The 26,423-nt window shown below is 33.2% G+C and overlaps 4 protein-coding genes and 1 long non-coding RNA gene across 20 annotated transcripts in view; 2 read left to right on the top strand and 3 right to left on the bottom strand.

Annotated features, from left to right (window-relative positions):
* Grd (GABA-gated ion channel) overlaps window positions 1–3,308 on the top strand; it is a 140,991-nt gene extending 137,683 nt beyond the window's left edge. For all 4 annotated transcript variants that reach the window (XM_034328006.2, XM_034328005.2, XM_034328004.2 and 1 more), the window contains exon 9: window positions 875–3,308. In XM_034328006.2, coding sequence (XP_034183897.1) covers window positions 875–1,261 — 387 coding nt within the window. In that variant the 3' untranslated portion in view covers window positions 1,262–3,308. The remainder of the gene's footprint in view (window positions 1–874) is intronic.
* A 794-nt stretch (window positions 3,309–4,102) lies between these two features.
* Window positions 4,103–9,070, bottom strand: LOC117605923 (uncharacterized). 5 transcript variants are annotated; one of them, XM_076689066.1, is made up of 8 exons: window positions 8,220–9,070; window positions 7,925–8,138; window positions 7,611–7,848; window positions 5,370–5,664; window positions 5,122–5,294; window positions 4,785–5,025; window positions 4,642–4,717; window positions 4,103–4,513 (listed from the first exon to the last, which is right to left on the bottom strand). In XM_076689066.1, exons 1-4 carry the CDS (start codon window positions 8,354–8,356, stop codon window positions 5,462–5,464), a joined length of 792 nt encoding a protein of 263 aa, XP_076545181.1. In that variant the 5' UTR covers window positions 8,357–9,070; the 3' UTR covers window positions 4,103–4,513; window positions 4,642–4,717; window positions 4,785–5,025; window positions 5,122–5,294; window positions 5,370–5,461. The 5 variants fall into 5 exon arrangements, with proteins under 5 accessions (XP_076545181.1, XP_076545183.1, XP_034183630.2 ...); XM_076689068.1 differs by having other exon boundaries at window positions 4,104–4,513; window positions 5,461–5,664; XM_034327739.2 differs by having other exon boundaries at window positions 4,105–4,513; window positions 5,122–5,664; window positions 8,220–8,447; window positions 8,752–9,070.
* Window positions 9,071–9,882: 812 nt separating this feature from the next.
* On the bottom strand, window positions 9,883–15,285 carry LOC117605867 (glycerol-3-phosphate phosphatase-like). Of its 5 annotated transcripts, XR_004581801.2 has the most exons (8): window positions 13,430–13,698; window positions 13,091–13,251; window positions 12,868–13,005; window positions 12,579–12,786; window positions 12,346–12,487; window positions 12,111–12,265; window positions 10,218–10,339; window positions 9,883–10,023 (listed from the first exon to the last, which is right to left on the bottom strand). XR_004581801.2 is itself a non-coding variant. In XM_034327653.2 (7 exons), the coding sequence occupies exons 2-7, from the start codon at window positions 13,515–13,517 to the stop codon at window positions 12,082–12,084; spliced, it is 921 nt and encodes a 306-aa protein (XP_034183544.2). In that variant the 5' UTR covers window positions 13,518–13,615; window positions 15,138–15,285; the 3' UTR covers window positions 10,923–12,081. The 5 variants fall into 5 exon arrangements, 4 of the variants coding, with proteins under 4 accessions (XP_034183544.2, XP_034183545.2, XP_034183547.2 ...); XM_034327653.2 differs by lacking the exons at window positions 9,883–10,023; window positions 10,218–10,339 and adding an exon at window positions 15,138–15,285 and having other exon boundaries at window positions 10,923–12,265; window positions 13,430–13,615; XM_034327654.2 differs by lacking the exons at window positions 9,883–10,023; window positions 10,218–10,339 and adding an exon at window positions 14,030–14,187 and having other exon boundaries at window positions 10,923–12,265; window positions 13,430–13,615.
* Window positions 10,024–10,787, top strand: LOC117605869 (uncharacterized). Its single transcript, XR_004581802.2, has 3 exons — window positions 10,024–10,112; window positions 10,193–10,283; window positions 10,373–10,787. It is a non-coding gene; the product is annotated as an uncharacterized LOC117605869 (long non-coding RNA).
* Window positions 15,286–15,893: 608 nt separating the features above from the next.
* Window positions 15,894–19,041, bottom strand: LOC117605866 (glycerol-3-phosphate phosphatase). Of its 5 annotated transcripts, XM_034327651.2 has the most exons (6): window positions 18,730–18,876; window positions 17,971–18,059; window positions 17,833–17,901; window positions 17,653–17,748; window positions 17,308–17,559; window positions 15,894–17,237 (listed from the first exon to the last, which is right to left on the bottom strand). In XM_034327651.2, exons 2-6 carry the CDS (start codon window positions 18,056–18,058, stop codon window positions 16,891–16,893), a joined length of 852 nt encoding a protein of 283 aa, XP_034183542.1. In that variant the 5' UTR covers window position 18,059; window positions 18,730–18,876; the 3' UTR covers window positions 15,894–16,890. The 5 variants fall into 5 exon arrangements, with proteins under 5 accessions (XP_034183542.1, XP_034183541.1, XP_034183537.1 ...); XM_034327650.2 differs by having other exon boundaries at window positions 15,898–17,237; window positions 17,653–17,901; window positions 18,820–18,863; XM_034327646.2 differs by having other exon boundaries at window positions 15,898–17,237; window positions 17,653–17,901; window positions 18,730–18,785.
* Window positions 19,042–26,423: the final 7,382 nt, after the last annotated feature.

The raw sequence follows: 26,423 nt of genomic DNA, 5'->3' as shown, positions 1-26,423 counted from the left end.
AATTTTGCACAAAATATCCTCCATGAATTTAATTATCTAACAAGGAAGTTAGTTACACAGTCAAAGTTCAGAAATTCAACGACGGCGGTCACTAATAATTGAATTGTTCATTTCAAAAACGGGTCATGTTTATTCTTTTCAAATTGGAGACGACCGCTCTTCAAAATGACCAATTCAATTAAACAGTTTACCACATACTTAAGTACTCTAACAATATGATTTTTTGCATTCTTGGATGCTATAATACTTCGATTAAAGTTCAAAACATTTTTTGCTTTTCCTCTTAATCTAAAAACAAGAAATTAGTCGGTTAATTTAAAATTACTGTTTTATCATGTTCTATAACAAGCAAAAAGAAGAGTCTTTCTTAACTTAATGGTACCACTACTTTTTATATAAAACGTTCACTATTCTAAACAATTTTTATAATGTATTTTCTATACGATCTTATAAAATATAAAACTTTTAATGAAAGTAGAGATATCATTAAGCTACGAAATTTGGTATAAAATGACTACTTTCTAAAAAGTGCCAAACATTATATTAATAATGTCCTATTATTATGTCACTTTTAATTATACTATAAAAATTGAACCAAATTTATTTTCAAAAAAAGAATGTATATTTTTTAACACAGGTTCTATAAATATAAATAGGAATCATTTTATCGTTTTTTATATGGGGTCGATTTTCTTAATTCAATGATATTCCTCCCCTAGGATTTATGATAAAGGTTTGAAACTACATAAAAAGAATATATTGATTAAACGCAGCTATAACTTTAACATGGTAGAAGATTTAAAGAAGCACTGCGAATCAAAAGCTTCGATACAGCTAGTTGTGAAAAGGTTTAAAAGATACCTCTCTGTTTCAGATACCGCAAACTCATAGAAGAACTTCAGAAAACCTAGCCGCCAAAGGACATCCTAGCCGAAATTTCACAATGAACGAAGATGGGATGATCGAAGTGATTCCATTATCTGCGATTCCAGAACCCATCCGGGATCCCGAATTGGGCCACTGGCAAATGCCATGCGTCTGTAGTCCCACTCCTCCTCGCCAGCCTCCTCCGAGTGGCAAAACTTCCGGAAGGAAGCGACGCAAGAGAACACCTAGATATAATTCCGTTTCAAAAATCGATCGGGCTAGTCGTATCGTGTTCCCTATGTTCTTTATGGCAATCAACGTGTTCTATTGGTACGCCTATCTGTCAAGGAGCGAGCGCATTAATTATTATAACGTGAACTCGAACGACACGTGAGAATAGTTACTGTCGAACGAAGCAAAGGCAATCCTGTTCTTGTCACGAAAACTGGATGAAAAATTCATCCCATTGGTCGACGAATCTACAATGCCATAAGCGAGTGTGTAAGAGTAATTATTTCGTTAATCTCGCGTCAGCAAGAGTGTAAGCTAAATGAGAGTCTCGGCGAACAAGGTTTAAAAACAAAAAGTAGGTACTGTCCATAAGCGGTTCAGTTTACTACTTACATCAATCTTCAGTTTCTGTAACATGAACTTTAAAACCGTACAGTTCCCTCCATTTTAACTTCAACGAACAAGTACACACTTAATGGCCCATTTATACAAAACAGAAGCGGTTGCGTATTGTATCCCCAGTACATATCTATTTCCCACATCGGTTTCAAACAAAAGTCAAATGTGCCCGACGACGCCACAGTGTGCCGAACAATGGAAAAAAATCAAAAATTCAAAGTGTAAGATCTACACATCTTTTTGTTTTGAAATGTTAATAATAGAACATAGTTTGTAATTTGACTTATAAATTTAACTAAACATATTAATTTATTATTAAAATTGTGACGTGAAATTTACTGCAATAATCGGTGCATTTTTTCAAACACGTGCCACTTGCAAATCATTTGCTATTTCTATTTAATTTTTACAGCGTTTATTTAGTATCATAAGGCCTTTCGAATGACAAAAAATTCCTTTACAATATTAACAATTTGTCCTAATTTATTATGTTAAATGTTTATCAACTTTGACTTGAGTTTTAAAATAAGTACCAAAAGGTACCTCTGTGAAATTTCCTATTGCACAAAACGGAGAAAATAATGAAAATCCTCGTCAAGACGTTCTGCGTCAAGGCCTTCTCCATAGTCTCTAAATTCTTACCGTGACTATTGCAATTGTGCTGTAAGCATCATATAACATCTAATTAATTTGAAAAATATATTTTTAAAAATTCCAAACGAAAATTAACTACTGATCCTAAACAATATACAATCATACTTAACAATATTTTCAAATTGAGTTTTAAAAGAAAGTACCATTAACGTTGACTTCAAGTGCATAAATATGCACAAATGGAAGAAAATAGTTGAAACCATTATTGACGTTCAGATGCCGGTGTCTGGACGTTCGGCGTCCATACCTTTAACGTAGTCTGTCAAGCCCCACTTATATTCTCGCGAAGTGATAAAACACTATATTCGCTGTTTATGTTTCTGTAAATATTCTACCCCTTCTTTTCAATTTTTTATACTGTAGGAAAGAGAAAGGGTGTTTCGTCTCGGGATCGTCTGTCAGACTCGTCCAGTGGGGCTGACAACAGACGATCCCTGCCTCAGACACCAATCGTACCGCTATTCAGAACTTATATGTATACAGGGTGTTCGACAACAGGTGGGCAAAATTTTAAGGGGTGATTCTAGGGATCAAAATAAGACGAAAATCAAGAATAACGAAAAGCGTGTGCGGCTTTGTTTTCTAGTAATTAACGTTTAAAAATTCGAGTAAAAACGCCTGAAACCTGCAATCCGCCCAGCACCGACGACTAAACGTCAGGTCAGCAGGGGAAGGTACAGTCATAACTAAGAAGAGAAAGCCGATTACATAATGCAGTACAGTAAAAGCTGGATACAGTAAAAGCTGGATATATGCAACAAACATTGGGACCCAGACGTTGCATATATCCAGTCGAGGTATCTAATCTCGGGTTACACGCGGCGAGCAGCCAAGCGTGAACGTAGAAAAGGACAGACAGTGGTGGAAAAAGAGAGGTCCGATGATCAAAGGAAAGAGCCGGAATGTATCGGTGTGACTAATACTAATTCAACTATAAAACTTTTTTATTTTTGATTTTTTTTTACTGAAACTTTTACTAACGCATTGGTGACATTTTTCGGATTAAAATGATACCAAACACGATATAGTTTAAATTATAATTACTTGCTAAAATTGGTGTTAAAAGTTGGCGAAAAGCAAAGGAGGATTGGAAATGAAAACCGGTTGCGGTGTCGGCTTGGGTTTCAAACGTTGCATATATCCAGCCGAGGTGTCGATTCTGGGCATTTAATGTTGCATATATCCAGCCGAGGCGTCGATTCTGGGCATTTAAACGTTGCATATATCCCGTCTTGGTGTCGATTCTGCGTCCGTACAAATCGTTTGTACCGTGCCGCGATACCTATTCTACGTTCGTACATAACATGCGACGTGTTGCATGTTGCATGTTGCGTGTTTGATGTATCTTTGGTGTACGGCCTGCCTTATACATATGTACACTGACGTGAGTTGCATTGAACTTGTCACAGTGAAGTTGGCTACAAATTCACTAACACATTCACGCCGCGTCGGTGAGTCGATCTCGCCCATTGTCTCACCGACGCAGCGTGAATGTGTTAGTGAATTTGTAACCAACTTCACTACGACAAGTTCAATGCAACTCAGTGTACAGTTTTATTATTATTTTAATAAATAAATATAATTCAAATCATATCGTGTTTGGTACCATTTTAATTAGAAAAATCTCACAAATGCGTTAGTAAAAGTTTCATTAAGAAAAAGTAAAAAATAAAAAAGTTTTATCCTTCAATTAGTATTAGTCACACCGATATTACGGTCGGATCATATTACACGATTTCCTCGCCGAGCGGCTCGGTTCGGCTTAGGGGGATCCCCCCAAGTGGAGGGGATAACGATGTTGCATATATCCAGCCAAACTTTTGTTGCATCTACAGTAAAAGCTGGATATATGCAACAAAAGTTTGGTTGGATATATGCAACATCGCTATCCCCTCCACTTGGGGGGATCCCCTAAGCGAACCGAGCCGCTCGACGAGGAAACCGTGTACAGTAAAACCTGGATAAGTGCAACCAAGATTGGGACCCAGTGGTTGCATTTATCCAGGCCCTCCAAACTCCCGTATTTCATGCTGTAACGAAAATTAGTGTTACGCCTCACTACCAGGATTGTTGGTGTCGCTACAAACACATATAAATGATATCGGTGAGGTACACACACAAGCACATGGTCCCTATATACGTGTGCATGGTCTTACTTATTCAAAACTTTGAAAAATAAAAATAAAGGAAAGGAAAAAATTACAACAATATATGTGCAGTAATGGAAATATATTAAATTTTTACTAAAATATAATAAATATATATATATATATATATATATATATATATATGTCAATAATAATATACAATAACATACAATTGAAAATCACGTTCTCCACTCCCCTGGTGCAGTCAAGTTTAACTATAAGAATAAAATTATATAATATTATACATACACTTCATGTAAGAAGTATTATTATGTATACTTAGTGTATTAATACCATGTTAATGGTTTTATACATATATTGTATATGTAAACTGAATACTTACAATCTTCCTCTTTTTCTTCTTTTCATTTGCATCCAGATGTCTTGTTGCTCTATTTTAATAGAGATAGTCTCTGACACTGTAATAAATATTTTCATTAACAATTATTTACATATGCTATAAAAAGTATACATAAGAGTAATTACCAAGTAAGTTCAGTGTTGGAACTGCTGATGTTAATCTTTTCCTCATGAAGTATTGTTCTTAAAGTAGCTACTACAGATCACCCGGAATTTCAGTTTTCAGGTGAAAGCACTGACTTTGGATTGTCACATACTTCCATCCACTGTGCCATCCTCTTCTTATCCTTCCTCTCTTAGGGGAAGGAGAACATCCTGCTGTTTTCGTTAATGCACCCTCTGATGATGCACATTTTCTTCCTCTTTCCTTAAAGATACATTTTAATAATTAAAATTAAATATATTACTAAAATAGCAATGTAAACAGTTATGTTTTCAGTAACAATTTTTAAAAATTCTGTACTTATTTAATTTCTATCTTCTCCTCCTGTTACTGCATCTCATCAGCAGAAGTTATTGAAAAACCTAAACACTTAGAAAAAACTTTAAAAAATATCTTTTTCAATAATAATAATGGTAAAACTTCGTCTTGGGGGACCAAAAATTAAGGGGTCCTTTTTTTTTGTTGTTTTTGACCTGAAATTTTAGAAAATACAAGTTAAATGTCCAGGAAACCAATAGTTTAAGAAATACAAGTGTTTAAAAATGTACGTATTTAGTGACATTTCAGAGGTTAGAGTGACGCCATATTGTTTCTACCCATCATCTGATTGGTTCGTTTAAGTGACTAAGTTCAAGTTACCTTATTCGAAAACATACTGCTCCTTGATTGCTGCGATCAAGGAATCCATAAGATGAATTCTGTGAGTTTTGCAGAATTTTCTCCACAAATACTCACACAGGCGATCGGCAAATTCTTCGTCATGGAAGCGGCCTCTTCCGCGCGTCCAATCCTTTGCCGGTCGCCAGTTCGCTTCAATTTGTTGCGTATGAGTTCCATCAGGCGCTGTAATTAAAAGATACACAAAACATTAATTTAATATCACACCAATGTGACCGGCCGCCTTGCGGCGCACAGTGGCGAATTTGCCCGAAATCGTGGACAAAATTAATATCTTAAAATGTGAGGTAAATTAATCAAATAAATTACAATATTATAATTGCGGAAGGATAATAATATACTTTTCTAATGAAAAATATTTTATTTTTATATAGTGTGACTTGAAAGTTACATTTAAATTGTTAATTAGAATGGCACATCTTTTTTTATACGTGTAATATGAAAAAAATGAAAAGAAATGCACAATATAATACATATATACATTAATCTATACAAAATAGATAATATTCACTGATAAACATACTTATATACATAAATTATTCTAAGTTACTTTCCTGTTCATCTTCTACTTCTTCTACTTCTTCTTCTTGTTTTTCTGCTTCTTCTTCCTCCTCTTCTTCTTCTTCCTCTTCTTCTTTTTCTGCTTCTTCTTCTCATCATCATCATCATCATCTTTTTCTTCTTCTTCTTCTTCAGATTCGTTGATATTAGCAATATCGAAAAATTGAATTACATCTCGCAGATATGTTTTTGCTTTTTTCGGCTATACCTTCCTCATACTGCTTATGTATGGATCTGATGATACCAATAAATAGTGGTAAATGTCCTCCATAGTTTTTATCCTAGAAAACATTCTAGAATGATGCTCCCGAAATTTTTTGATATCTTTATTCCGGGACTCTTGAGCTTCTTCACCCAATTGTCCTATTGAAAGGATTGCATGATTAATTATGTCTGCAGACTGAAACAATATTTTGTGGACAGTTGTGAGCATATTGTACCATGGATAAAGTGCCACAAATTTCTGTGCAGTATCGATGCAATACATTTTAAAAGTTTCTATTTTTATTGAATATGTACTAGAAATAGTGGCTAAAATAACGTGAAAACATTGTATTATTTCTTCATCTAATCCTGTAATGTTTGCAAACGATGCAGAATTTGTAAAAAATCGGCGAACGGTGTTACCATCGTTAGTGGTACCAAATCCCGATTTTGGTTTGTCTACAATCAAACCTATGTCGGTTCTGAAACATTTCTCTATTCTCTTCTTGTTTTCTAACTCCTTTTTCTTATTATCATCTCCACGAGCTTGCCATTGACAAATACTTAACTTATACGATAAATGTAATAAACATTCAAAAAATCGAATCTACGCATGTAATGGAGATATGCAAAGTTGTAATGCTGATTCGTTGCTAATAGTTTGATGCAGTACTAAATCTATATTAATCTATATTGCTAAGACCTTTAAATTGAAAGAATAAGAATCCGGTACCGGTAAAGCGCAGTACTCGACGCTCTATGTCATAAACGTACTGCACCATTAGCCGGGCGGTTTATAAACAAATCATGATAACTCATAAGATCGCAATTTATCGCAACTAAATTAAGCAGAAACTAGTTCATTAATGTTCAAAGTTTCTTTTAAAAAAAAGAAGACCGCTTGATCTCGATTGATGAACAACTATTTTAGTAAAGAAATAAAAAAAATGTACAGGTCTCGTATTATTATCTAGCATAGCTTTAATGACCTAGAAAACGTAATAACACTATAATATATATTAATTTGGAACACGTTAGATTACATCACTACTGATAAATTAGCACCATAATACGATAATGAGTCACAAAATTACTTTTAATTACGATTTAAAAAACCGGTATTATAAAAGTGTCAACTTTAAACTCAAATATCTTTAAGACAATTACGTGTGAAGAAATGTTAGTAAGGGAAAAATATACTCTGATAGTTCATAAATGAAGTACATTGCATAGATTTTTAAAATGAGCAACAAAATTTTTTTACTTTTGTCCACGATTTTCGTGAAATTCGCCACTGTGCGGCGGCCGGAAATTTTAATATAGTCTAACCAAACTGAAATAATTACCAACAAATTCGACGCTATGATTCACCATCTTATGGATGAATCCTTCAGCAGCGAGACCCATGTAACTCCTAAATGAGTCCGTATGGATCTCACTGCCTGCAGCAACGTTTTCTTTAATTAGGGGGATCAAGGTTGCCGCTTCCCGGTATTGAACGACAACCATTCTACAATCGTTGGTCGATGTGTCGACCATGCCAAGTACCCAGTGGCCGTCGAGTATAAATTTGGCCTCATCGATCTGAAATAATATTTAAAGTGTAGTAGTACAAAACAGGAATAATAACAAAATTAATTGAAAACAGTATAAAAATTACCTGTACAACGATTGCAGAACCTCCTTCATCGATCCCGCCTAATTTCGGCTTGCCCGCTTGCATTTTGCAAACGTGGTCCACTATCATCTCCCGACAGTAGCGGAACCACGCTGCAATCGTGTCCGTTGACAACACTTCCTCATCTTCTCCTACGTCGGATACCTCCGTTGCGGTAACCTCGTAGGAGAAGTCGGAAGTGAAGCAATACATAAGCCTTAAAAAAAAATATATATATAAGAACCGATTATAAATTTAATTGAAATTAATAATCAAATGATTTCAAATGAAAATTTACTTTATTGCCTTATGTAAGGGCAGACGGACATCCTGAAAGAAGGAATCGACTGTGGCCGCGTACTGTTTGCAGTTACCGCGGCCAGCAGGGCATCGGAAACGGCCAAGACCGTGTTCCCCGCTTGCGTAAAGCTTCATGGGCCGGCGATGGGTACTACAATTTCTTATAGTACGTAGGAGTCCTTTCTCCCTGGCCCATGAAACAGCCGATTCCTTCGAAGCGGGCAAGCTGCATAAATCATATTAAATGAAATTCATAAAAACACAGATACTACATACAAAATATACAGAAAATTAAAATGTATAAATTATATTAAAGAAAATAACACATAAAATTCAAATACCTGCATAAATTATATTTTATCGTACTCATTATATAGAAATATACAAAAAAACACAAAAAATATAAAAAACACACAAAAAATAAATAAAAGATACAAAAAACACAGCAACAATAAAAGACAGTTCCGACAATAATGCTACCAAGAATATAACAGTTCCATAAAAAAATTGATAGAGTTAACAAATGATACCTGAAATAAATGAACAGATTGAAATTTACGCGCGAACCTTCGTGCGAACCAATCAGAAGATGGGTAGGAGCAACATGGCGTCGTTGTAACCTGTCAAACGTCACTAAATACGTACATTTTTAAACACTTGTATTTCTTAAACTATTGGTTTCCTGGACATTTAACTTGCATTTTCGAATGTTTCAGGTCAAAAACTATAAGATTTGATACTTTTCATCCAGAAATTTTTGGTCCCCCAAGACGAAGTTCAGCCATAATAATAGTCATAATAATAACGGCAATAGTAATAATAATAGTAATAATTATAATAACGGAATTTACGAACCTGGAAATTCAGTCACCTACGCTGCCACCATCACACCATCACACACCATGTGCGCCATATTTCTTTTGTCTCTTTAAATTTTAAAACAATTGAAAAACGCGGCGACAAATTTCGCGGGAACATGACGTCACGATATCTTTAGTTGTGTGTTAAAATCAGTGATACAAGCTATGCATGTAGTGAAGTGACATCAGCGCCTCCTGGTAGTGAGGCGTAAACCTAAAATTTGCATCAAAATCACAAGAGTGGAGCTTGGAGGGCCTGCATTTATCCAAGCGAGGTGTCGATTCTGCGTCCGTACACATGTTTTGTATTCAGCCGAGATGCCGATTCTGTGTCAGTACACATGTTTTGTATTCAGCCGACATGCCGATTCTGCATCCGTACACATCTTTTGTATTCAGCCGACATCATTTATATTCAGTCGTGGTGTCAATTCTATGTTGTTTATTCTATTACTATTCTTTATAAATATAATTCAAACTATATCATGTTTGGTGTCACTTTAATCAGAAAAATCTCACAAATGCATTAGTAAAAGTTTCATTAAGAAAAAGTTAAAAATAAAAAAGTTTTATCGTTGAATTAGTATTAGTCACACCGATATAACGGTTCGGATCGTATTCCACGGCTTCCTCGTCGAGCGTCTCGGTTCGCTTAGGGCAGGCCTGTCCAAGTAGGGGAATTCACTCCTGGAACACATGTTTTGGGTCCTCTTCCAACGCTGCTCCTTCAAGTAAAATGGGACGGTTCCGACTACCATCTCTCCGAGGAGACAATACCGCCGCTAGGAAAGACGGAGAGATGGTAGACGGAATTGGAAGGGGACCCAAAACATGTGTTCCAGGAGTGGATTCCCCTACTTGGACAGGTCTGGCTTAGGGGGATCCCCCCAAGTGGAGGGGATAGCGATATTGCATATATCCAGCCAATCTTTCGTTGCTTTCCTGTAAATAAAAATTGTTCAAATTGTCGTTTTCAACTCGTTTTCAACGTATCGTTTTCGAATCGCTGTTAAATGACCAAAGGAAAGTCTGTAAGTGTATAGGGTTAAGAATTTTTCCTATAAAAAAAAGTACTGTGATATGGTATCTGTAGTACTTTTTTTTTTATTAGCCGGAGGGGAAATACATTTACGTACGCGCGGGTTGGTCCCTTTCGCACTACATATTCGGCTAGGGTTCGCTCGGGTAGTACCTGTAGTACAGTAAGTCCTTAAAGTCTTAAATCCTCTTTTTAACTCTTTCTATAATTCACTTAAATCTGTAAAAGACATTTTTTTAATTTTTATTACAGGCACAGATAAAGAAGTTACAAAAAATATATACTGATCGAATTGAGTAACCTCCTCCTTTTCGAAGTCGGTTAAAAAAGCGATCTTCACCATTTCCTTCATGATTTTTTTATTTCTAATATTTTAGTTTTACAAGATATGCAATACCAATATATACTCTTAATGTTTATTATTGTTATCACATACATATGTATGTGAATCCTTATCCTTATCCTTATCCTTACTAATATATAAAAGTGAAAATGCTGATCGTTTGTCCTTCCTTCACGTTTAAACGGCTAAACAGATTTTAATGAAATTTGCACTATTGGACAGCTTATTCTTTCAAGATGGACATGGGTTATGTCATATTGCGATTCATTATGTTTTTGACTAACAAAGGAGCATTAAAGAATTGGTTTAGTAATACTCGGCATTGCAACTTAGGCCCCATCAGTATACTACACTCATAATATGTATACATTTATCAGTTTTTTTTTTTTTTTTTTTGGGCATTCGTTTTCTTATTCATGTCGTATTAGATGACAAAGAAATATTTGTCATTAAAAAAAAATGCGCCTTGCATTTAATAGTATTTCTGTTTGTATTAAAGTCTGTTTTAGCTGATTTGTTTTCCATTTTTAACATTCAATTTAAAATGAACTGTTGGCGAATTTACGAAAGTGCTCTTTAATTGTTGGGGACGTTACGAGAACACCGTCGAACACTTTCCAACCGTCACTGCTGTTAGTCTACCGAAATATCACTCTCTCCCCACCTATGATCGTCACCTTCCTATTAATTGGCTACATCAATCGCGGCGGGGATCACGGGCTGCGATCTGTATAAATACGCGAGAATTCGTGATCATTCCTATATTTTATGAGTGTAGCATACTGAGGGGTCTTGGTGGCAATGCCGAGTATTACCAAACCAATTCTTGAATGCTTCTTTGTTAGTCAAAAAACATAATAAATCGCAATATGACATAGCCTATGTGACGTAAACGTGAAGAGGAACAAACGATCAGACACTTTAACTTTTATGTATTAGCAGGGATAGGGATAGGGAAGTAGGGATAGGAATAAGGAAGTAGGGATAATAATAGTTGATTAAAATTCCCGGGCAGAACCGGGTAGCGCAGCTAGTGATTACATATATCAATTATAATCACATTGCTAAATTGGATAATTTATATATTAACTGCAGGAACCATGCATATTATTACAATGTTACCAAAATATTTAAACAAAAATTAGCTATTGATTGATAATTCTATCGCAAACATTGATCTTCTTGATAATATGTATTACTCTTTGGTAATTCTTTAGTTTCTTTCAGAAACAATTATAAAAATAAGAACTATTATAAATACAGAATATGAAATTAATTCGGAAAATTGCATTTGTACCTTCATTTTGTGTTTAATTAATATAGGATATTTTTAATAATAAAAAGAATCAGTTTTCTTTAAATATATTAGGTAATTAATTATTATAAAAAATACTGCAATACTCTATTGTTGTGTGCAAACTGTTCTGTGTAAATACAATCAAACAGTTATAAATATTTTAAAAAATAACATTCAATTGATTAAAATTAAGTAAAATTATAAATGTAAACAGTATAAATAATTACAGAATTGAAAACGATAATTTATGTTATAATTCTGTAGAATAAAGGGATTAATTTAAATAATATTGAACTGTTTTAAAATTGTTTCTTAAAATCATCAAGATGGTATCATTTTTAGTACATCACCTAACTCATCTGCATAATAATCCGGAACTATCCAATTTTTTAAATCTACATTAGGTGCATTCATAGCACCTACTTCATTTTTTGTAGTAACACCCGTTAATACAAGAAGAGTTTTAAACCCACATCGTTGTCCAAAAAGAATATCCGTGGAACAACTGAAACAAAATAATTATATTTTCTTAAAAATATAATAAATCAAATTAAAGCATCATTGTGTTAACAATATGGTATTTACTTATCACCAATCATAAGTGTCCTTTCAGGTTTTAAACCATACTTCTTTGTTATATATTCAATTAGGAAAGATTCTGGTTTTCCTAGCATCACTGGTGCCCTGTTACATGCTGCTTCTATGCATCTTATGAAGCATCCAGTTCCTATAATATAAAACATAAATGTATCGTAAGTCTAAAAACTTTATAAAATAAAACAATCTGATAAACAATTTCAAGTAAATATTTCCTTAACCTGGAAATCTATTAGTATTTGGGGAAGGTCTTTCTGTATCACAATTTGTTCCTATGAAATGAACGCTTGGATCTTGTAAATAAGTAGCAGCTTTTGCAAGCTTAGGAAAACTAAAATATTTGTCAAAGCCTACAATAACTGCTCCAACTTCCGGATCTGGCTTAAAATTTTTTACCAATTCCACCTCATCGCCATCCATGATATCAGGCTAAAATAAGTACAAATATCCTATAGTCAGTTTGTACTAAAACACATGGTTAACTGAAAAATTGTAATGTAAAATACTTACTCCTATGCCACAATGTTTAATATTTACTGCTTCAAGCTCCTTAGTAATACCAATACTGCCAACTACGTATGCTTTTTTATCAAATTTTTGTTCTTTAAGGTACACAGCAGCTAAATACGAAGTACACACTATTTCATCCTAAAACAATGATATGAATATGTTCTATACAATATGCATTATGTTTATTGTTAACTCAAAATAAAAATGAATTTATTAAATTTACCATTGTTGCGTCATACTTGAGATTTTTACACTTTTCTATAAATTCAGATCTGGTTTTGGTATTGTTATTTGTTATGTAGAAAAACTTTTTACCCATTTGTTTGAATTTATTTACTGTCTCAGGTGAATTCTGTATTACCTCTGTTTCTCTCCATAGTACGCCTAAGGTTTACTAAGATTAAAACATCATTTATCACATTTTATATAAAATTATTCATCTATCATTTATTATTCCTGCGTTGAAATATTTCAATACTAAAAGCATAATATATAGATGACAGAAAATAATCACTTTTATTTAAAAAATTTATATGTCAGAAAAAAATAAATAATTACTTACCATCACAATCTGATAAAATCACATCAATCGATTGCATGAAATTGTTAAATTCTTCCTGAGATAATGACGTTATGTGTTTCGCTGTCATTTTGAGAGTACTAGCAGACACGAGTTTTCGAAGAAAAATGTAGTTAACTTTAACTTTGCATGGAGAATACCCTCTTTACCAATTAACCACTGTAAGAACTAAAAAGAGAATGTGAAATAGAGAACCCTGGCTGAGAGCCACGCATTTGAAGCGTGTCCTTGCGTGCTTGTTATGTAATATATACAGGGATATAAATTGTTCCTATTTCATTCATAAGTACCAATAAATATAATTGATGATTACGCTGTATATAGATATATTACTACCGGTATAAATAAAATGACATTTTGCTTCGTTTATTGCAACATTTCATTTATCGTTTGCGAAATTTATTTTACATAAAACTATATTTTACATAAAATTAAATGTTTAAAAGCAAATGATTAATATTTAATGTTATAAAATCTATTGAAACTAAAATTTTTATGTTATTATTATGTATGTTTTAAGAAATCATTGATTTCTGTGAAAAAATCAAAAGTATACAGTGGGTTACAAAATTATTCGCTTACCGTTTAAAACAGAATACAAATGACGTAAGGTTTCTCGAGAAGCTATACAAATTAATTTACTAATGTAAGATATGTGCATTTGTTGTTTTAAAAAATTACAATTTATCGAAATTGGGAATAAAAAGTAGAAGGCAATTTTTTAACTTTTTTATTTGAGCCTGTAATGACAATTTAAAATATAACATTTGCAAATTTAAATATGTTATGTGTATGCTGAAAATGTCATCGAGATGCAATGCACTGAGATTCACTGAAATTTTCAACATACACATAACATACTTAAATTTACAAATGTCATATTTTAAATTTTCATTACAGGCCTAAATAAAAACGTTAAAAAATTGCCTTTTACTATTTTTTCCCCGATGTCGACAAATTGTAATTTTTTAAAACGACAAAAGCACATATCTCAGTAAATTAATTCGTATAGCTTCTCGAGAAACCTCGCGTCATTTGGTCCAATTTTAAATGGGGTATTCTGTTTTGAACGGTGAGCGAATAATTTTATAACCCACTGTATATGTGTTTACTTGAACATGCATAGGAACCAATCAAAGCCGATAGATGCAAAGTGAACAAAAATAATCATTCAACAGATCTGTTTCTACGTAATCATAAATGTATAAAGTGTATCCCAAAAATAATGTATGTACAATCGGAAAACTACAACTTTATCACGTAAAAATAAATACAAAATTCCTTTATCGTTTTGTAATTTGAGGCTTCATTTTCGAAACATAAGCGATTGAAATCGATTTCCGACGCGCACACTTTGAACAGTTACCTACTGAGCAAGTGAGATAAAAAACACTTGTTCGCTTATTGTATTACCGGAAACAGGATACACCGGTTCTTTAATAGTTTACAAAAAATGTTCAATAACTCAAATTCTATGACTTTTCGCAGCTTTACAAGTTTATTATATAATTAAAATTTAATTTTAATTTATTGTTTAAATGAATAGCTTCCATTCTAATAACATTACTTTAAACATTTTTGGCTTGTTTATCAGACAAAACTAATGCAGAGTTTCACTATAAGTACAAATGTATTTATTAAACCTATCTGACAATACAGTAATTTGAGAATTTCGTACAAGTGTACATACCTGGAGTACTCGCCGTTACAATTCGGATGAGACGTTATTGGTGGAAATATCAAGAAATCGGAATGTTCTAATTACGGATTGCAATTACTCTAATTGCATTTCTTATCAATGCAACGTTCATTTAAAAGATATCGTTCTAACAGAAAATAAACAAGTTATATTTCTCTTAAAAACAATTATCTGGCCTTCAAGTAGAAACTTACATAATAAAAGTTTATAACTTTCAATGATACAAAATCAGTTTTTCAAATAAAATGAATATTATTACAACAAGTCAATTCTTCTAAATTAAAAGTAGGAAAAAAGGGAATTCAATTCGACAAATAGTTCTCTATTGTAAGATAAAAATTCATAAGTACAGCCTGTAATCATGAAAATAAGTAAAACTTGCAAAATTCAAAATTCTATACTTTTTAAATAAAAACTCAGCAAAATAATGATTTAAACTTTCCATAATTTTATTTGGAATAAAATTGCTGGTATCGATGTCACAAATAAGTCGAATCGACGTGGAATGAGTCATTGAATCACTAACAATCCAACCACTGAATTTTTCAGTTACTGTTATACGTTAAACAATATATGATAGCGCTAATGTAATTTTAATCTCATTTTTAGTTACAATTTTATTTTATATTATTCTGTGTTATAATTTTAATTTCAATTTTAATTGTAAGTTGTACATAATATCTCTAAATTAAGATTATTTTCACGTTTCTGTTTTATGTTAAGTGCAATATTAGTATCAAAAGTGTGAAAAATATAAATTTAATGGAGATTATAGTCCTTGAATGAATTTGTTAATAATCTCATTTCTTTCAATAAATAGAGAAATCCTATTCATGTATTTTCAAAATTTGAAATAAGATTGGGATTAAAGACAGCTTATGTTGTCTAATTGTAAGAATTAAATATATGGGCATTCTCTTATTTTCACATGCCTCTCTCTTTTAATATGCACCTATAGAATAACATGATACATATTGGCTACTTGCTTGGCTGTCAACTGTTCAAAATGAAGGGAATCTGTAGTTTTTCTATAATATGTTTTTTATATACATACTATGTTTAAAACAACCAGTATACAAGGTGTATTATAATATGGAAAATCCATTTCAAGAATAGTCAGGAGATACAAAAACAATAATACATGTATTCTGTTTGATCTTGTATCAAAGTTATAAAAATTTTGTGTTTCAACAATTCACAACTGCTTACTTTCATAAAAGATTCAAAGAAGTTACTCTTAACCTATACTTACAAGCTAAGCTATGTATCTTCTGAATATTTTCTGACTTTATTGATTGAGTTCGCTCATTTTAGTTTGTTCTCTTGCTAGAAACTCTCAGAAATAACTTGCTAGAAATTCAATAACTATGTCAATGCTATGTGTTAAGTTAAGAAGTGCGTAATTCTATAAATATGCAGTTGCAAAACTGCCTATAATTTTGAAGCTAAGTCAAGTAAATTTTTATATGAACTTCTTTCATTGTGTTTGTTTTCTTACCACTTCTAAAGTGGGTCCAGCATATTATGATATACTCTGTATATACAGGATATAACACTAATTGGCATACCACTGAATTTTTTAAGAACCTAATGACTATGTTATGCAGGGATACCTGTACATGTGTATATGCAGTTGTTGTATATATATTTTCAATAAATACAACTATTTTAAGTAATAATATTTTAATCACACTATCAAACTAGTGTGCAGTTTTATAGAAAACAATGTTATCTATATTTAATATTACATTGCAGATTTATTCTTAAATTTTTCTAAATGAGGTAGCAGATCCCCAATTGATTCAATATAGTAATCAGGAATGAAATCTTTTTCTTCTGAACACTCTGATCGTTTCCACCTATTCACATCTTCCAAACTAGTTATTCCTGTTAAAACCAGCAATGTCTTAAAGCCACAACGACGTCCTAATAATATATCTGTATTATGTCTATCTCCAATCATCAATGTACGTTTAGGATCTACTTGAAACCGTTTCATAAGTACATCTGCTAGATAGGGCTCTGGTTTTCCCATTACAACAGCTTTCCTTTCTGCACAACTTTCTATACATCGCACCAAACTTCCAGTACCTATTTAAAAGGAAATTATTCTCAAAGTTCAAATTTCAAGTAATTTACTAAAAAAATTAAATTTATGTACCAGGTATAACAACATTATTAGCAACAGGAAATCTTTCGTCTGTATTTGTAGCAATGAAATGTACATCAGGATCGCTTAAATATGAGGCTGCTTTTACCATCTTAGGATAATTAAAGTGCTCATCAAAACCAACTATAACTGCTCCTACATCAGGATCCTTGATAAATGTAGTATATGGACCATTTTTATTAACAGGATCTGGTCCTACACCAATGTGTGAAATACCAACTTCTTCCAATTCTTTTCCAATTGCTATAATAGAAATAATTCTATATAATTATTATATATTGAAATGTAATCTTTAGTAATATAGCTATATAAAAATATAGAAGAAACAATTTTTACCTTCAGATCCTATGATATATACTTTCTTATTAAAACCTAGATCTTGCAAATAACATGCAGACAGATTTGCAGTACACAAAATCTCTTCTTTCGATACTTTGAAATTTAAAATTTTACATTTGTTTACAAATTCTTCTCTAGTCTTTGTACTATTATTAGTTACATAAAAGACTCTTTTACCAAGAGAACGAAAAGCATTCATCACTTCCGCTGCATTTGGTAAAGGATTCATGTACATCCAAAGTACACCTAGGAAACATAAAATTAGTAGTGCTTTAAACTATATTGTTTTAAAAATATATTAAGCACGTGACTTACCATCACAATCAGTAAGTACGGTGTCAAAAGAATGAAAAAATTTGGTTACATTTTCATCGTTGAGTGTATTAAAATCTATTGCAGCCATGCTATAAAACGTAAGTTTTAGTACAGCAAATTGTAAATAAATTATCATATAAACATTTAAATTTTATTCATAGATTAACATATGTAACAAAGATCTGTATTATAAAAATGTATAAAGTTTATTTTTAAAACATGATGAATGAACATAAAGTGATAAAGATCTGTGTATCATGCAAAGAAAAAATAAAATTCAAAATTTTATTTTAATGATATCCGGAAGTACTTAGATTCGTTTCCGATCAACTCATAATTGATAGGGTGGGACCTATCAGACTTCAAGCAGGTTTTATTTTCTTTTTAAAATCTAACTTGACTAACGTTTAAATAAAGTAATAAACATAACCAACTAGTACTATCCTTTTCTTTTTATTTTTTTTTTATTTTCATTGTATATAGATCTCTAAACACATGTACGGGGTCTTGTAGGCCCCGCTACATTGTCTAAATCCTTGACAAAATAATCATACCAGTTACGAGTTAAATAGTCCCTAAAGAGTGTTGTTATTTTGTTAAAATATTTTATGTTCCTGTTAAACTAATAAATTATTATTTTTAGAAATGTTCAATTTCTTTAATAAAGATTACACTAAATAATGAATTGTTAAAAAAATAATTAGTTTTGTTTCTAATATATAGGTTAGTTTTAAATAAATTTCCGTCAATATAACTTACTATTTATAATTTTGCTTATATCTTAGTTTCAGCAGTACTAATGATACTATAACCCTAATCTCTTTTACTAACAATATCCGTAAAACTCACGTTTTTTAATAAGATTCAATTCTTTATCTATATAGTCCAGGAGTTATAGATTTTTTTTTCTTACCTTGCTATTTCCGTTCGTGCGATTTTGAATTTTAAAAATAAATCTATTATATGACACTAACAAATAAGTTAGATTCAAATTAGAACATTAATTTTATAATTATTTTTAATTAATTAAACAATGAGCGTTGAAGCAATTGTACAATTCAACGATTCTAATTTGACAAATGAATTTAATGACATGTAATATTCATGAGAAAATGATTTATATAATAGATAAATGCTTAGACGTAAATGATTATCATTCAGACATTGAATAATCGGAAGTTTTATCAGTATTGTACAATATGTTCCGGGGCATTCTAATCAAACATTATACATATTATGGAATAAGAAAAAGATGTTATATAAATATAAGCCATTTATTAGAGAATTATAATACAAATATAAATTACGAATCTTATAAACGATTTTGAAAAAACTGAAAAGTAAAATTTAGTGTGTATGAAATAAATTATTCTAATCGGATAACAGTTTTTTTTTAGTTTAAAGTTCTATATGGAAGTCACCTTGGATTCTTTTCATAAGTTTATATTTCTTTTTTTCCTGATGATGTTTTTTAAGGTCAGGAAAATGAACTATAAATATTCATCTTGCATGGTATGTCTTGCAATACTTTATTTAATGATTCAATATTAATAACAATTTCTCTTTAAGTGAAAATTTGTTTAAAACTTTTATAGGGTTTCACATAAATATGAATTTTAAAACCAAATTTTTAAATATACAATAATATGTTATTGGATTTTTGACCTTGAATAATATTAATTATGCCACAAATTGTTTAAAAAATCTCTGGCGCTACCAGTTCAAGCTTAACTGCGTTTGCGAAATTTAAAAAGTTTCAATTTTACAGCACAAAATATCTGTTTTATTATTATTGTTCTTGTTTTTGTTCTTGTTCCTGTTCCTGTTCCTGTTCCTGTTCCTGTTCCTGTTCCTGCTCCTGCCCCTGCTCCTGCCCATGCCCCTGCCCCTGCCCCTGCCGCTGCTCCTGCTCCTGCTCCTGCACCTACTCCTGGTCTTGCTCTTGCTTTTGTTCTTATTAAGTACAGTGGTACCTCGGTATACGACCTTAATAATCCGTTCCGGATGTTTGGACTTATACCGAATAGGACGTATACCAAACAAACCTTTCCCATAAGAAGTAATGTAAAAACGATTCATCCGTTCTCATGTAAAAAAAACTCCTATTGATACTATACCGATATTATGGGGTTGTAAAATAATTTAAACACAGTTTATGTCATGAACAGCATTTAAACGATTTCCTAGAAATTTATAAAAAATATTCACTAGTATATTTAACATAATTAGTTTGTAAAATATAAATGTAACCTAATGACAGATTCTAAATTAACAAACCAAATGGAATAAACTTTATTGCCTCCTATTTGGCGGTTATACAGGGTGTTCGACAACAGGTGGAAAAAATTTTAAGGGGTGATTCTAGGGACTAAAATAAAACGAAAATCAAGAATAACGAAATAGCGTTTGCGGCTTTGTTTTCCAGTAATTAACGTTTAAAAATTCGAGTAAAAAGCGCCTGAAACCTGCAGTCCGCCCAGCACCGACGACTGACGAGGAGAACTAACCAAGTGTTACGCTCATTTATTAATGAAACTTTGCCACCTTGTAGAGCTCGTCGCCCTGAACACGCCTATACCCCATTTTGGGAGCAGACGGCTAATTGTTTAAAAGATATTAACAATTAAAATTAGTTACTTCTTACATTGAGAAGCATGACAAACTAACACATATAAATGCTTAGCATATAAATGCATATGCATATAAACGCGTGTAAATTTTGAATGCGGTAAGGGTGTTAATGTACGTATTGGATAGAAATTCTATAAAAATTTCAGCACATGTAATTAATTAGCTATTAATAAATGCAATGATTATAGCACAGTTGTAATAGTTATTCAAAAGAGACAAATTATTATTAAAAAGAAAAAAGAAAAAAATGTTGGGAACCATGAACTTGAAAACCGTGGACAGTTAGATTACGAGTCAAGCGTTTTACCGCGGAGCTAAGCATTTATATGTGTTAGTTTGTCATACTTCTCAATGTAAGGAGTAACTAACTTTAATTGTTAATATCTTTTAAACAATTAGCCGTCTGCCCCCAAAAGGGGGTATAGGCGTGTTCAGGGCGACGAGCTCTACAAGGTGGCAAAGTTTCATTAATAAGTGAGCGTAACACTTGGGTAGTTTCCCTCGTGAACATCAGGTCAGCAGGGGAAGGTACAGTCATAACCAAGAATCATTGAATAGTAGAAACTTACCTCGGAATACCTCGTGCTATTCTGTTTCACGGTGCTGCAACATTCGGCTTTCTCTTCTTGGTTATAACTGTACCTTTCCCTGCTGACCTGACATTCAGACATCGGTACTGGGCGGATTGCAGATTTCAGGCGCTTTTTACTCGAATTTTTAACCGTTAATTATTCGAAAACGAAGCCGCAAACGCTATTTCGTTATTCTTGATTTTCGACTTATTTTGATCCCTAGAATCACCCCTTAAAATTTTTTCCACCTGTTATCGAACAGCCTGTATTTTGTTACATGATATCCTTACTTGTATGATCAGTCAGTTAATAAAACATCAACTCCGAATATAATTGATTATTAATTTAATTTTTCCTCTGACAATGAGATAATTATTTAAAAATGACGCAAAATTCACATAAAAAATTTATGTCGTATACCGAAAAGAAATCGTACATCGAGCAAAATTTGTCACGTTCAAACAGGACATGTTCTAAATTGAACGTATTCCAAAGCAGACGTATACCGAGGTACCACTGTAATTTAAATCAAGAATCCGAGAAAAACCATCAGTGAATGTGATAGAACTCCAGGAAGATAGAACGAAGTTGAATTTGGGTAAAAGCAAGGAAATAATCATTATGAATTCGTATGATAATCCGTTTTGCGCAACTTCGACGCAACCAGTATGACATTCGACAAATATTGAATCAGAGAGAAATGAAGCGAAAGAAGGACGGACATTTAAATGCGAGAGAGAGAGGACATTATGCCCCTATGTTCTTATGCCTCATGGTGTGAGCGACTGCCTGACTCCGAGGTACGGTTTGAACGATCTTTAAAGGGGTAGACACGGGTAATGCAGCGAAGTGACATTACCGGCAAAAATAGGCCTAAAAAGGGGTCCGGGATTTTTCGTTTTTCGTCCTTATATGAGAAGATTTTGGCCTGGGTGAGGGCTCAATCGAAAGAGGAAGGTTCAATGCAGGGCGGTCAACTCGTCGTCTGAGTCACAACACTCTTTTAGTGGCTTAAAAATGCTTCGATTCCGTGACTGCATTTTGTCGATTTTTTCCTCTACTTTGGACACTCATATTATTAAATATCGACACAATCTCGTTCAACCATGAGTTGACCGCCCTGCACTGGACCTTCCTTTTTCGAATAAGCCCGCACCCAGTCCCAAGTCTTCTCATATAAGGACAAATAACCGATTCCCGTAAACCCATTAATAGGCCCATTTTTGCCGGTAATGTCACCTCGCTGCATTACCCGTGTCTACCCCCTTAAAGATAGAATCCCATTAATTTCAGCGTAGTAAAATGTTGAACAATATAATCAGTCTTTTTGACACACGATCATCGTATCTAAATCAGCGTAAGTGATGGCGCGATAATTAAATCCATCGTCCTCTAACATTAATACTCGCGTTCTTCTATCCGAATCTTGACGATCTTATCAGTAGTTTATCAGTAGTTATACAGTGATACTTCGGTATACGTCTGCTTTGGAATCAAAGTCAAATTCAGAATACGTCCTGTTTGGATGTGACAAATTTTGCTCGGTATACGACTTCTGTTCAGTATACGACATACATTTTTTGTGTGAATTTTGCATCATTTTTAAATAATTATCTCACAAGAAAAACTAAATTAATAATCAATTATATTCGGAGTTGATATATTATTAACTAACTGATCATACAAGTAAGGATATCATATAACAAAATATGGGGAAGGTTGGTTTGGTATACGTCCTACTCGGTATAAGTCCAAACATCAGGAACGGATTAAGGTCGTATACCGAGGTACCACTGTATTACATTTCTGGTGGGCTCAGATTCTTTTTACAATCAATTATCTTGATCAATTTTGTTCGGTGGAGGTATATGTACACCGGTAGTCCTCACTTTACGACTTATCTGCTTAACGACCACTCGCACTTACGACCAATCAAGTTTCGACCTGCAATTCGGGGAATCCCCTTTCTCAGCTTAAGTGTCGGTCAGTGGCGAATGGTGACATGCGCACTCGTGAGCGTACTATAGGCTTGCTATGCACGTTTTCAGTCAGTTTCATTTAGTTTCATTCCGACAAGCAGTCAGTGTGTAATCTCGTTGATGTATAATTTTTATAATTTTATAACGATCCTATATTCCCGGCGCAAGCTCCTCGCTTATCGACCAATTTGCTTAACGACGTAGTCGTCGGAACGGAACTTGGTCGCAAAGTGAGGAGTACCTGTACTTAAATCCCAAGATTATCATAACCTATAGTCCGTCCAACGAAGCGAGTCAGTAAATGTAAACAAAACAGCTGCGTGGTGATCACGCGATGAATGTTAGCGGCTCTTACTATTGGCTGTCAAGGGTCGAGTTCAGGGCCAACTTTCGGCGGTCTCTTGCCGTGGGCTCTTGCTTAGAAAGGCAGGGGGGAACTTCGCATTTTTCAAATACGCACACCGCGATCATAGCAAAATCCCGTATGTAGGGTGCGCAAAAATTATTTGTCATGATTATGGGAGATGACTTTACACCTATTATTATTGTTCCAAAAGAAGAAACTTTTTATTTTTTAGTATGCAGGGATCGATTTACCGTAATCCGATCCTGCATCGCGCCCGAGAATTTCTATCCATTTACTGACTCGTCTCGTTGGACGGATTATAGATTGGCGTCATATTAATAAAGGAGGAGTAAAGTACCTACAGTGGGTCACAAAAGTATTCCCTCATTTAAAATTGAACCAAATGATTTGAAGTTTCTCGCGAAGCTAAAGAAATTAAATTACTAGCAAGATATATGCTTTTGGGGTCCACCCCAAAATCCCGAAACCCAAAATCCCCACAGCCCAAAATCCCGACAGTCCAAAATCCCGACACCCAAAATCCCGACAGCCCAAAATCCCGACACCTAAAATCCCGACAGCCCAAAATTCCGACACCCAAAATCCTGACAGGCCAAAATCCCGACATCCAAGATCCCGACAGGCCACCGTGGTAATCACGTCTTTCGAATTTTGGGATAATACCACGACAATTCCAGATGAAAAACAAAAAACAGAACATCCCCCTCGAGTTGAACAGTAACATATTAAATTCGTTTTGTTGACTGTGGGGCTCCGCCCCCCAGACCCCCCGATATAGTACACTAACTAATACCAATACCCATTTGTAATATAAGGAAATAATAAACACAATTTACAAAGTAACATATTTATTGGTATTAATTAGTGTAGTTATTAGGGGGGTCTGGGGGGCACAGCAAAACAAATTTAATATGTTACTGTTCAACCGAATATTTTCTATTTCGTTAAGTTCTCACCGTGCACAGTGAACGCGTACATAAAATCTTTAAAAAAACATTTATTGACATTGTTTTTGTTGATGCACTGCCATAATAATATTAAATATGATGTCTGTTAACTGTAAGAAACCACACAAAAAAAATCAGCTCGATTCTGACAGGAGTTACATTTCCGAATATTTACCATAAATCCACAATACTAACCTAACCTAACTTAACCTTACAAAAAGTTACACAGAACTACCCTAACCTAATCTTCCAAAAAGTTACACAAAACTAACCTAACCTAACTTAATAATAAATGCCAATAGTAAATCCATAAATTTAACCGAACCTAACTTGACCAAAATACTTCGTACTACACCAGTGTGGCAATAGATACACAAAACTACTCTAAACTTATGAAAAATACTCAAATCTAACCTAACCGAACATAAACTTATGAAAGTCACTCAAAACCAACCGAATCCGACATAACCTAACTTTTCAGATATACACAGTATTAACCTCACCTAATAAAATATACACAAAATTAACCTCACGTGTGCAAAGAACCACAAAATCAAACCGACACAACCTAAATACCAAAAACTAACTCAACCACGCCACATAACAAAACTATCTTAACCTAATCAAGAACACGGAGTTTTGGCTGTCGGAATTTTGGTGGTCGGGATTTTGGGCTGTCGGAATTTTGGGTGTCGGGATTTTGGCTGTCGGGATTTTGGGCTGTCGGGATTTTGGGCTGTCGGGATTTTGGGCTGTCGGGATGCCACCGATGCTTTTGTCGTTTTAAAAACTTAAAATTTTGCAAAATCGGGAAAGAAATAGTAGAAAGCAATTTTTAAACTTTTTTATCTGAGCCTGTAACGAAAATTTAAAATATGACATTTGTAAATTTAAGTGTGTTATGTGTAGAGATCAGTCACTTAGATGAAAAGTCGTGATTTTCGGAAATTTTAATTAATTGTAACTTCTAAGTGCATTGACCGATCTCGATGGAATTTTTAGCACACACATAACTTATTTGAATCTACGAAAGACATATTTTAAATTTTAATTATATACTCACGCAACAAAGTTGAAAAATTACCCTTTACTATTTTTTTTCACAATTTCAACAAATTGTAATTTTTTAAAACAACAAAAGCACATATCTTAGTAAATTAATTTGTACAGCTTCTCGAGAAACCTCAAGTCATTCGGTCCAATTTCAAATGAGGTATTCTGTTTTAAACGGTGAGCGAATAATTTTGTGACCCACTGTATGTATTTATGTTTGCAGTTTTTGTTGGTAACTGTAAATTAAACGCAAATTACATTTCTTAAACATAATCTCTATTCAAGATTGAAACAAAATGAAGCCCATTTTTTTCTTATCGCTTTTGACAACGAAACGAATACTTACCTAGCAGTGATCAATCATTATCGAAATGGGAAAATACGTGGCTTCATCAGTTTATCACATATCAATTTCAGATGATTTTTATTGCGAACAGCATTACTTATCCTAAAACCTTTCCTTATTCGTTTGAAATGATTTGGAGTAGACTCGAAATTTTAGTGCATATTTGTCGAATGAAAATAAATATATATCAAATTTAATCTGAATGAAATAGATTTCAGATTAAATATTTCGTACGCAGTTTTATCTCTTCTTCTTATGTTGCGTATAAAAATATTAATCAATAACTTTACACATTTAGTGGGTCTATGTAAGTACCTGCTTTGTTAAATAGAAATATTTTTTTTTCGTGAACAATCTTCTATACATATATACAGGGTGTTCGATAACAAGTGGGAGATTTTTTAATGGGTGATTATAGGGATCAAAATAAGACGAAAATCAAGAATGACGAAATAGCGTATACGGCTTTGTTTTCCAGTAATTAACGTTTAAAAATTCGAGTAAAAAGCGCCTGAAACTAGCAATCTGCCCTGCACCGACGATTGAACGTCAGGTCAG

Source organism: Osmia lignaria, chromosome 2, assembly GCF_051020975.1.
Source record: "Osmia lignaria lignaria isolate PbOS001 chromosome 2, iyOsmLign1, whole genome shotgun sequence".
Classification (NCBI taxonomy): Eukaryota; Metazoa; Arthropoda; class Insecta; order Hymenoptera; family Megachilidae; genus Osmia; species Osmia lignaria.
Note: the sequence above shows the minus strand (reverse complement) of the source record. Positions and strands in the feature narration are given on the sequence as shown.

What these genes read in the sequence shown, in the direction of transcription:
- LOC117605867 (XM_034327653.2), bottom strand. Translation starts at nt 13,517, where the DNA reads ATGACAGCGAAACACATAACGTCATTATCTCAGGAAGAATTTAACAAT. An exon ending in TCAAGTATGACGCAACAATG is followed by an intron (nt 13,006 to 13,090) that starts GTAAATTTAATA and finishes TCATTGTTTTAG; the next exon opens with GATGAAATAGTGTGTACTTC. An exon ending in TTAAACATTGTGGCATAGGA is followed by an intron (nt 12,787 to 12,867) that starts GTAAGTATTTTA and finishes TACTTATTTTAG; the next exon opens with CCTGATATCATGGATGGCGA.
- LOC117605923 (XM_076689066.1), bottom strand. Translation starts at nt 8,356, where the DNA reads ATGAAGCTTTACGCAAGCGGGGAACACGGTCTTGGCCGTTTCCGATGC. An exon ending in CCCTTACATAAGGCAATAAA is followed by an intron (nt 8,139 to 8,219) that starts GTAAATTTTCAT and finishes TTTTTTTTTAAG; the next exon opens with GCTTATGTATTGCTTCACTT. An exon ending in TCATAGCGTCGAATTTGTTG is followed by an intron (nt 5,665 to 7,610) that starts GTAATTATTTCA and finishes TTTTAATTACAG; the next exon opens with CGCCTGATGGAACTCATACG.
- LOC117605866 (XM_034327649.2), bottom strand. Translation starts at nt 18,058, where the DNA reads ATGGCTGCAATAGATTTTAATACACTCAACGATGAAAATGTAACCAAA. An exon ending in CGTACTTACTGATTGTGATG is followed by an intron (nt 17,902 to 17,970) that starts GTAAGTCACGTG and finishes TATGTTTCCTAG; the next exon opens with GTGTACTTTGGATGTACATG. An exon ending in ATATATCATAGGATCTGAAG is followed by an intron (nt 17,560 to 17,652) that starts GTAAAAATTGTT and finishes TTTCTATTATAG; the next exon opens with CAATTGGAAAAGAATTGGAA.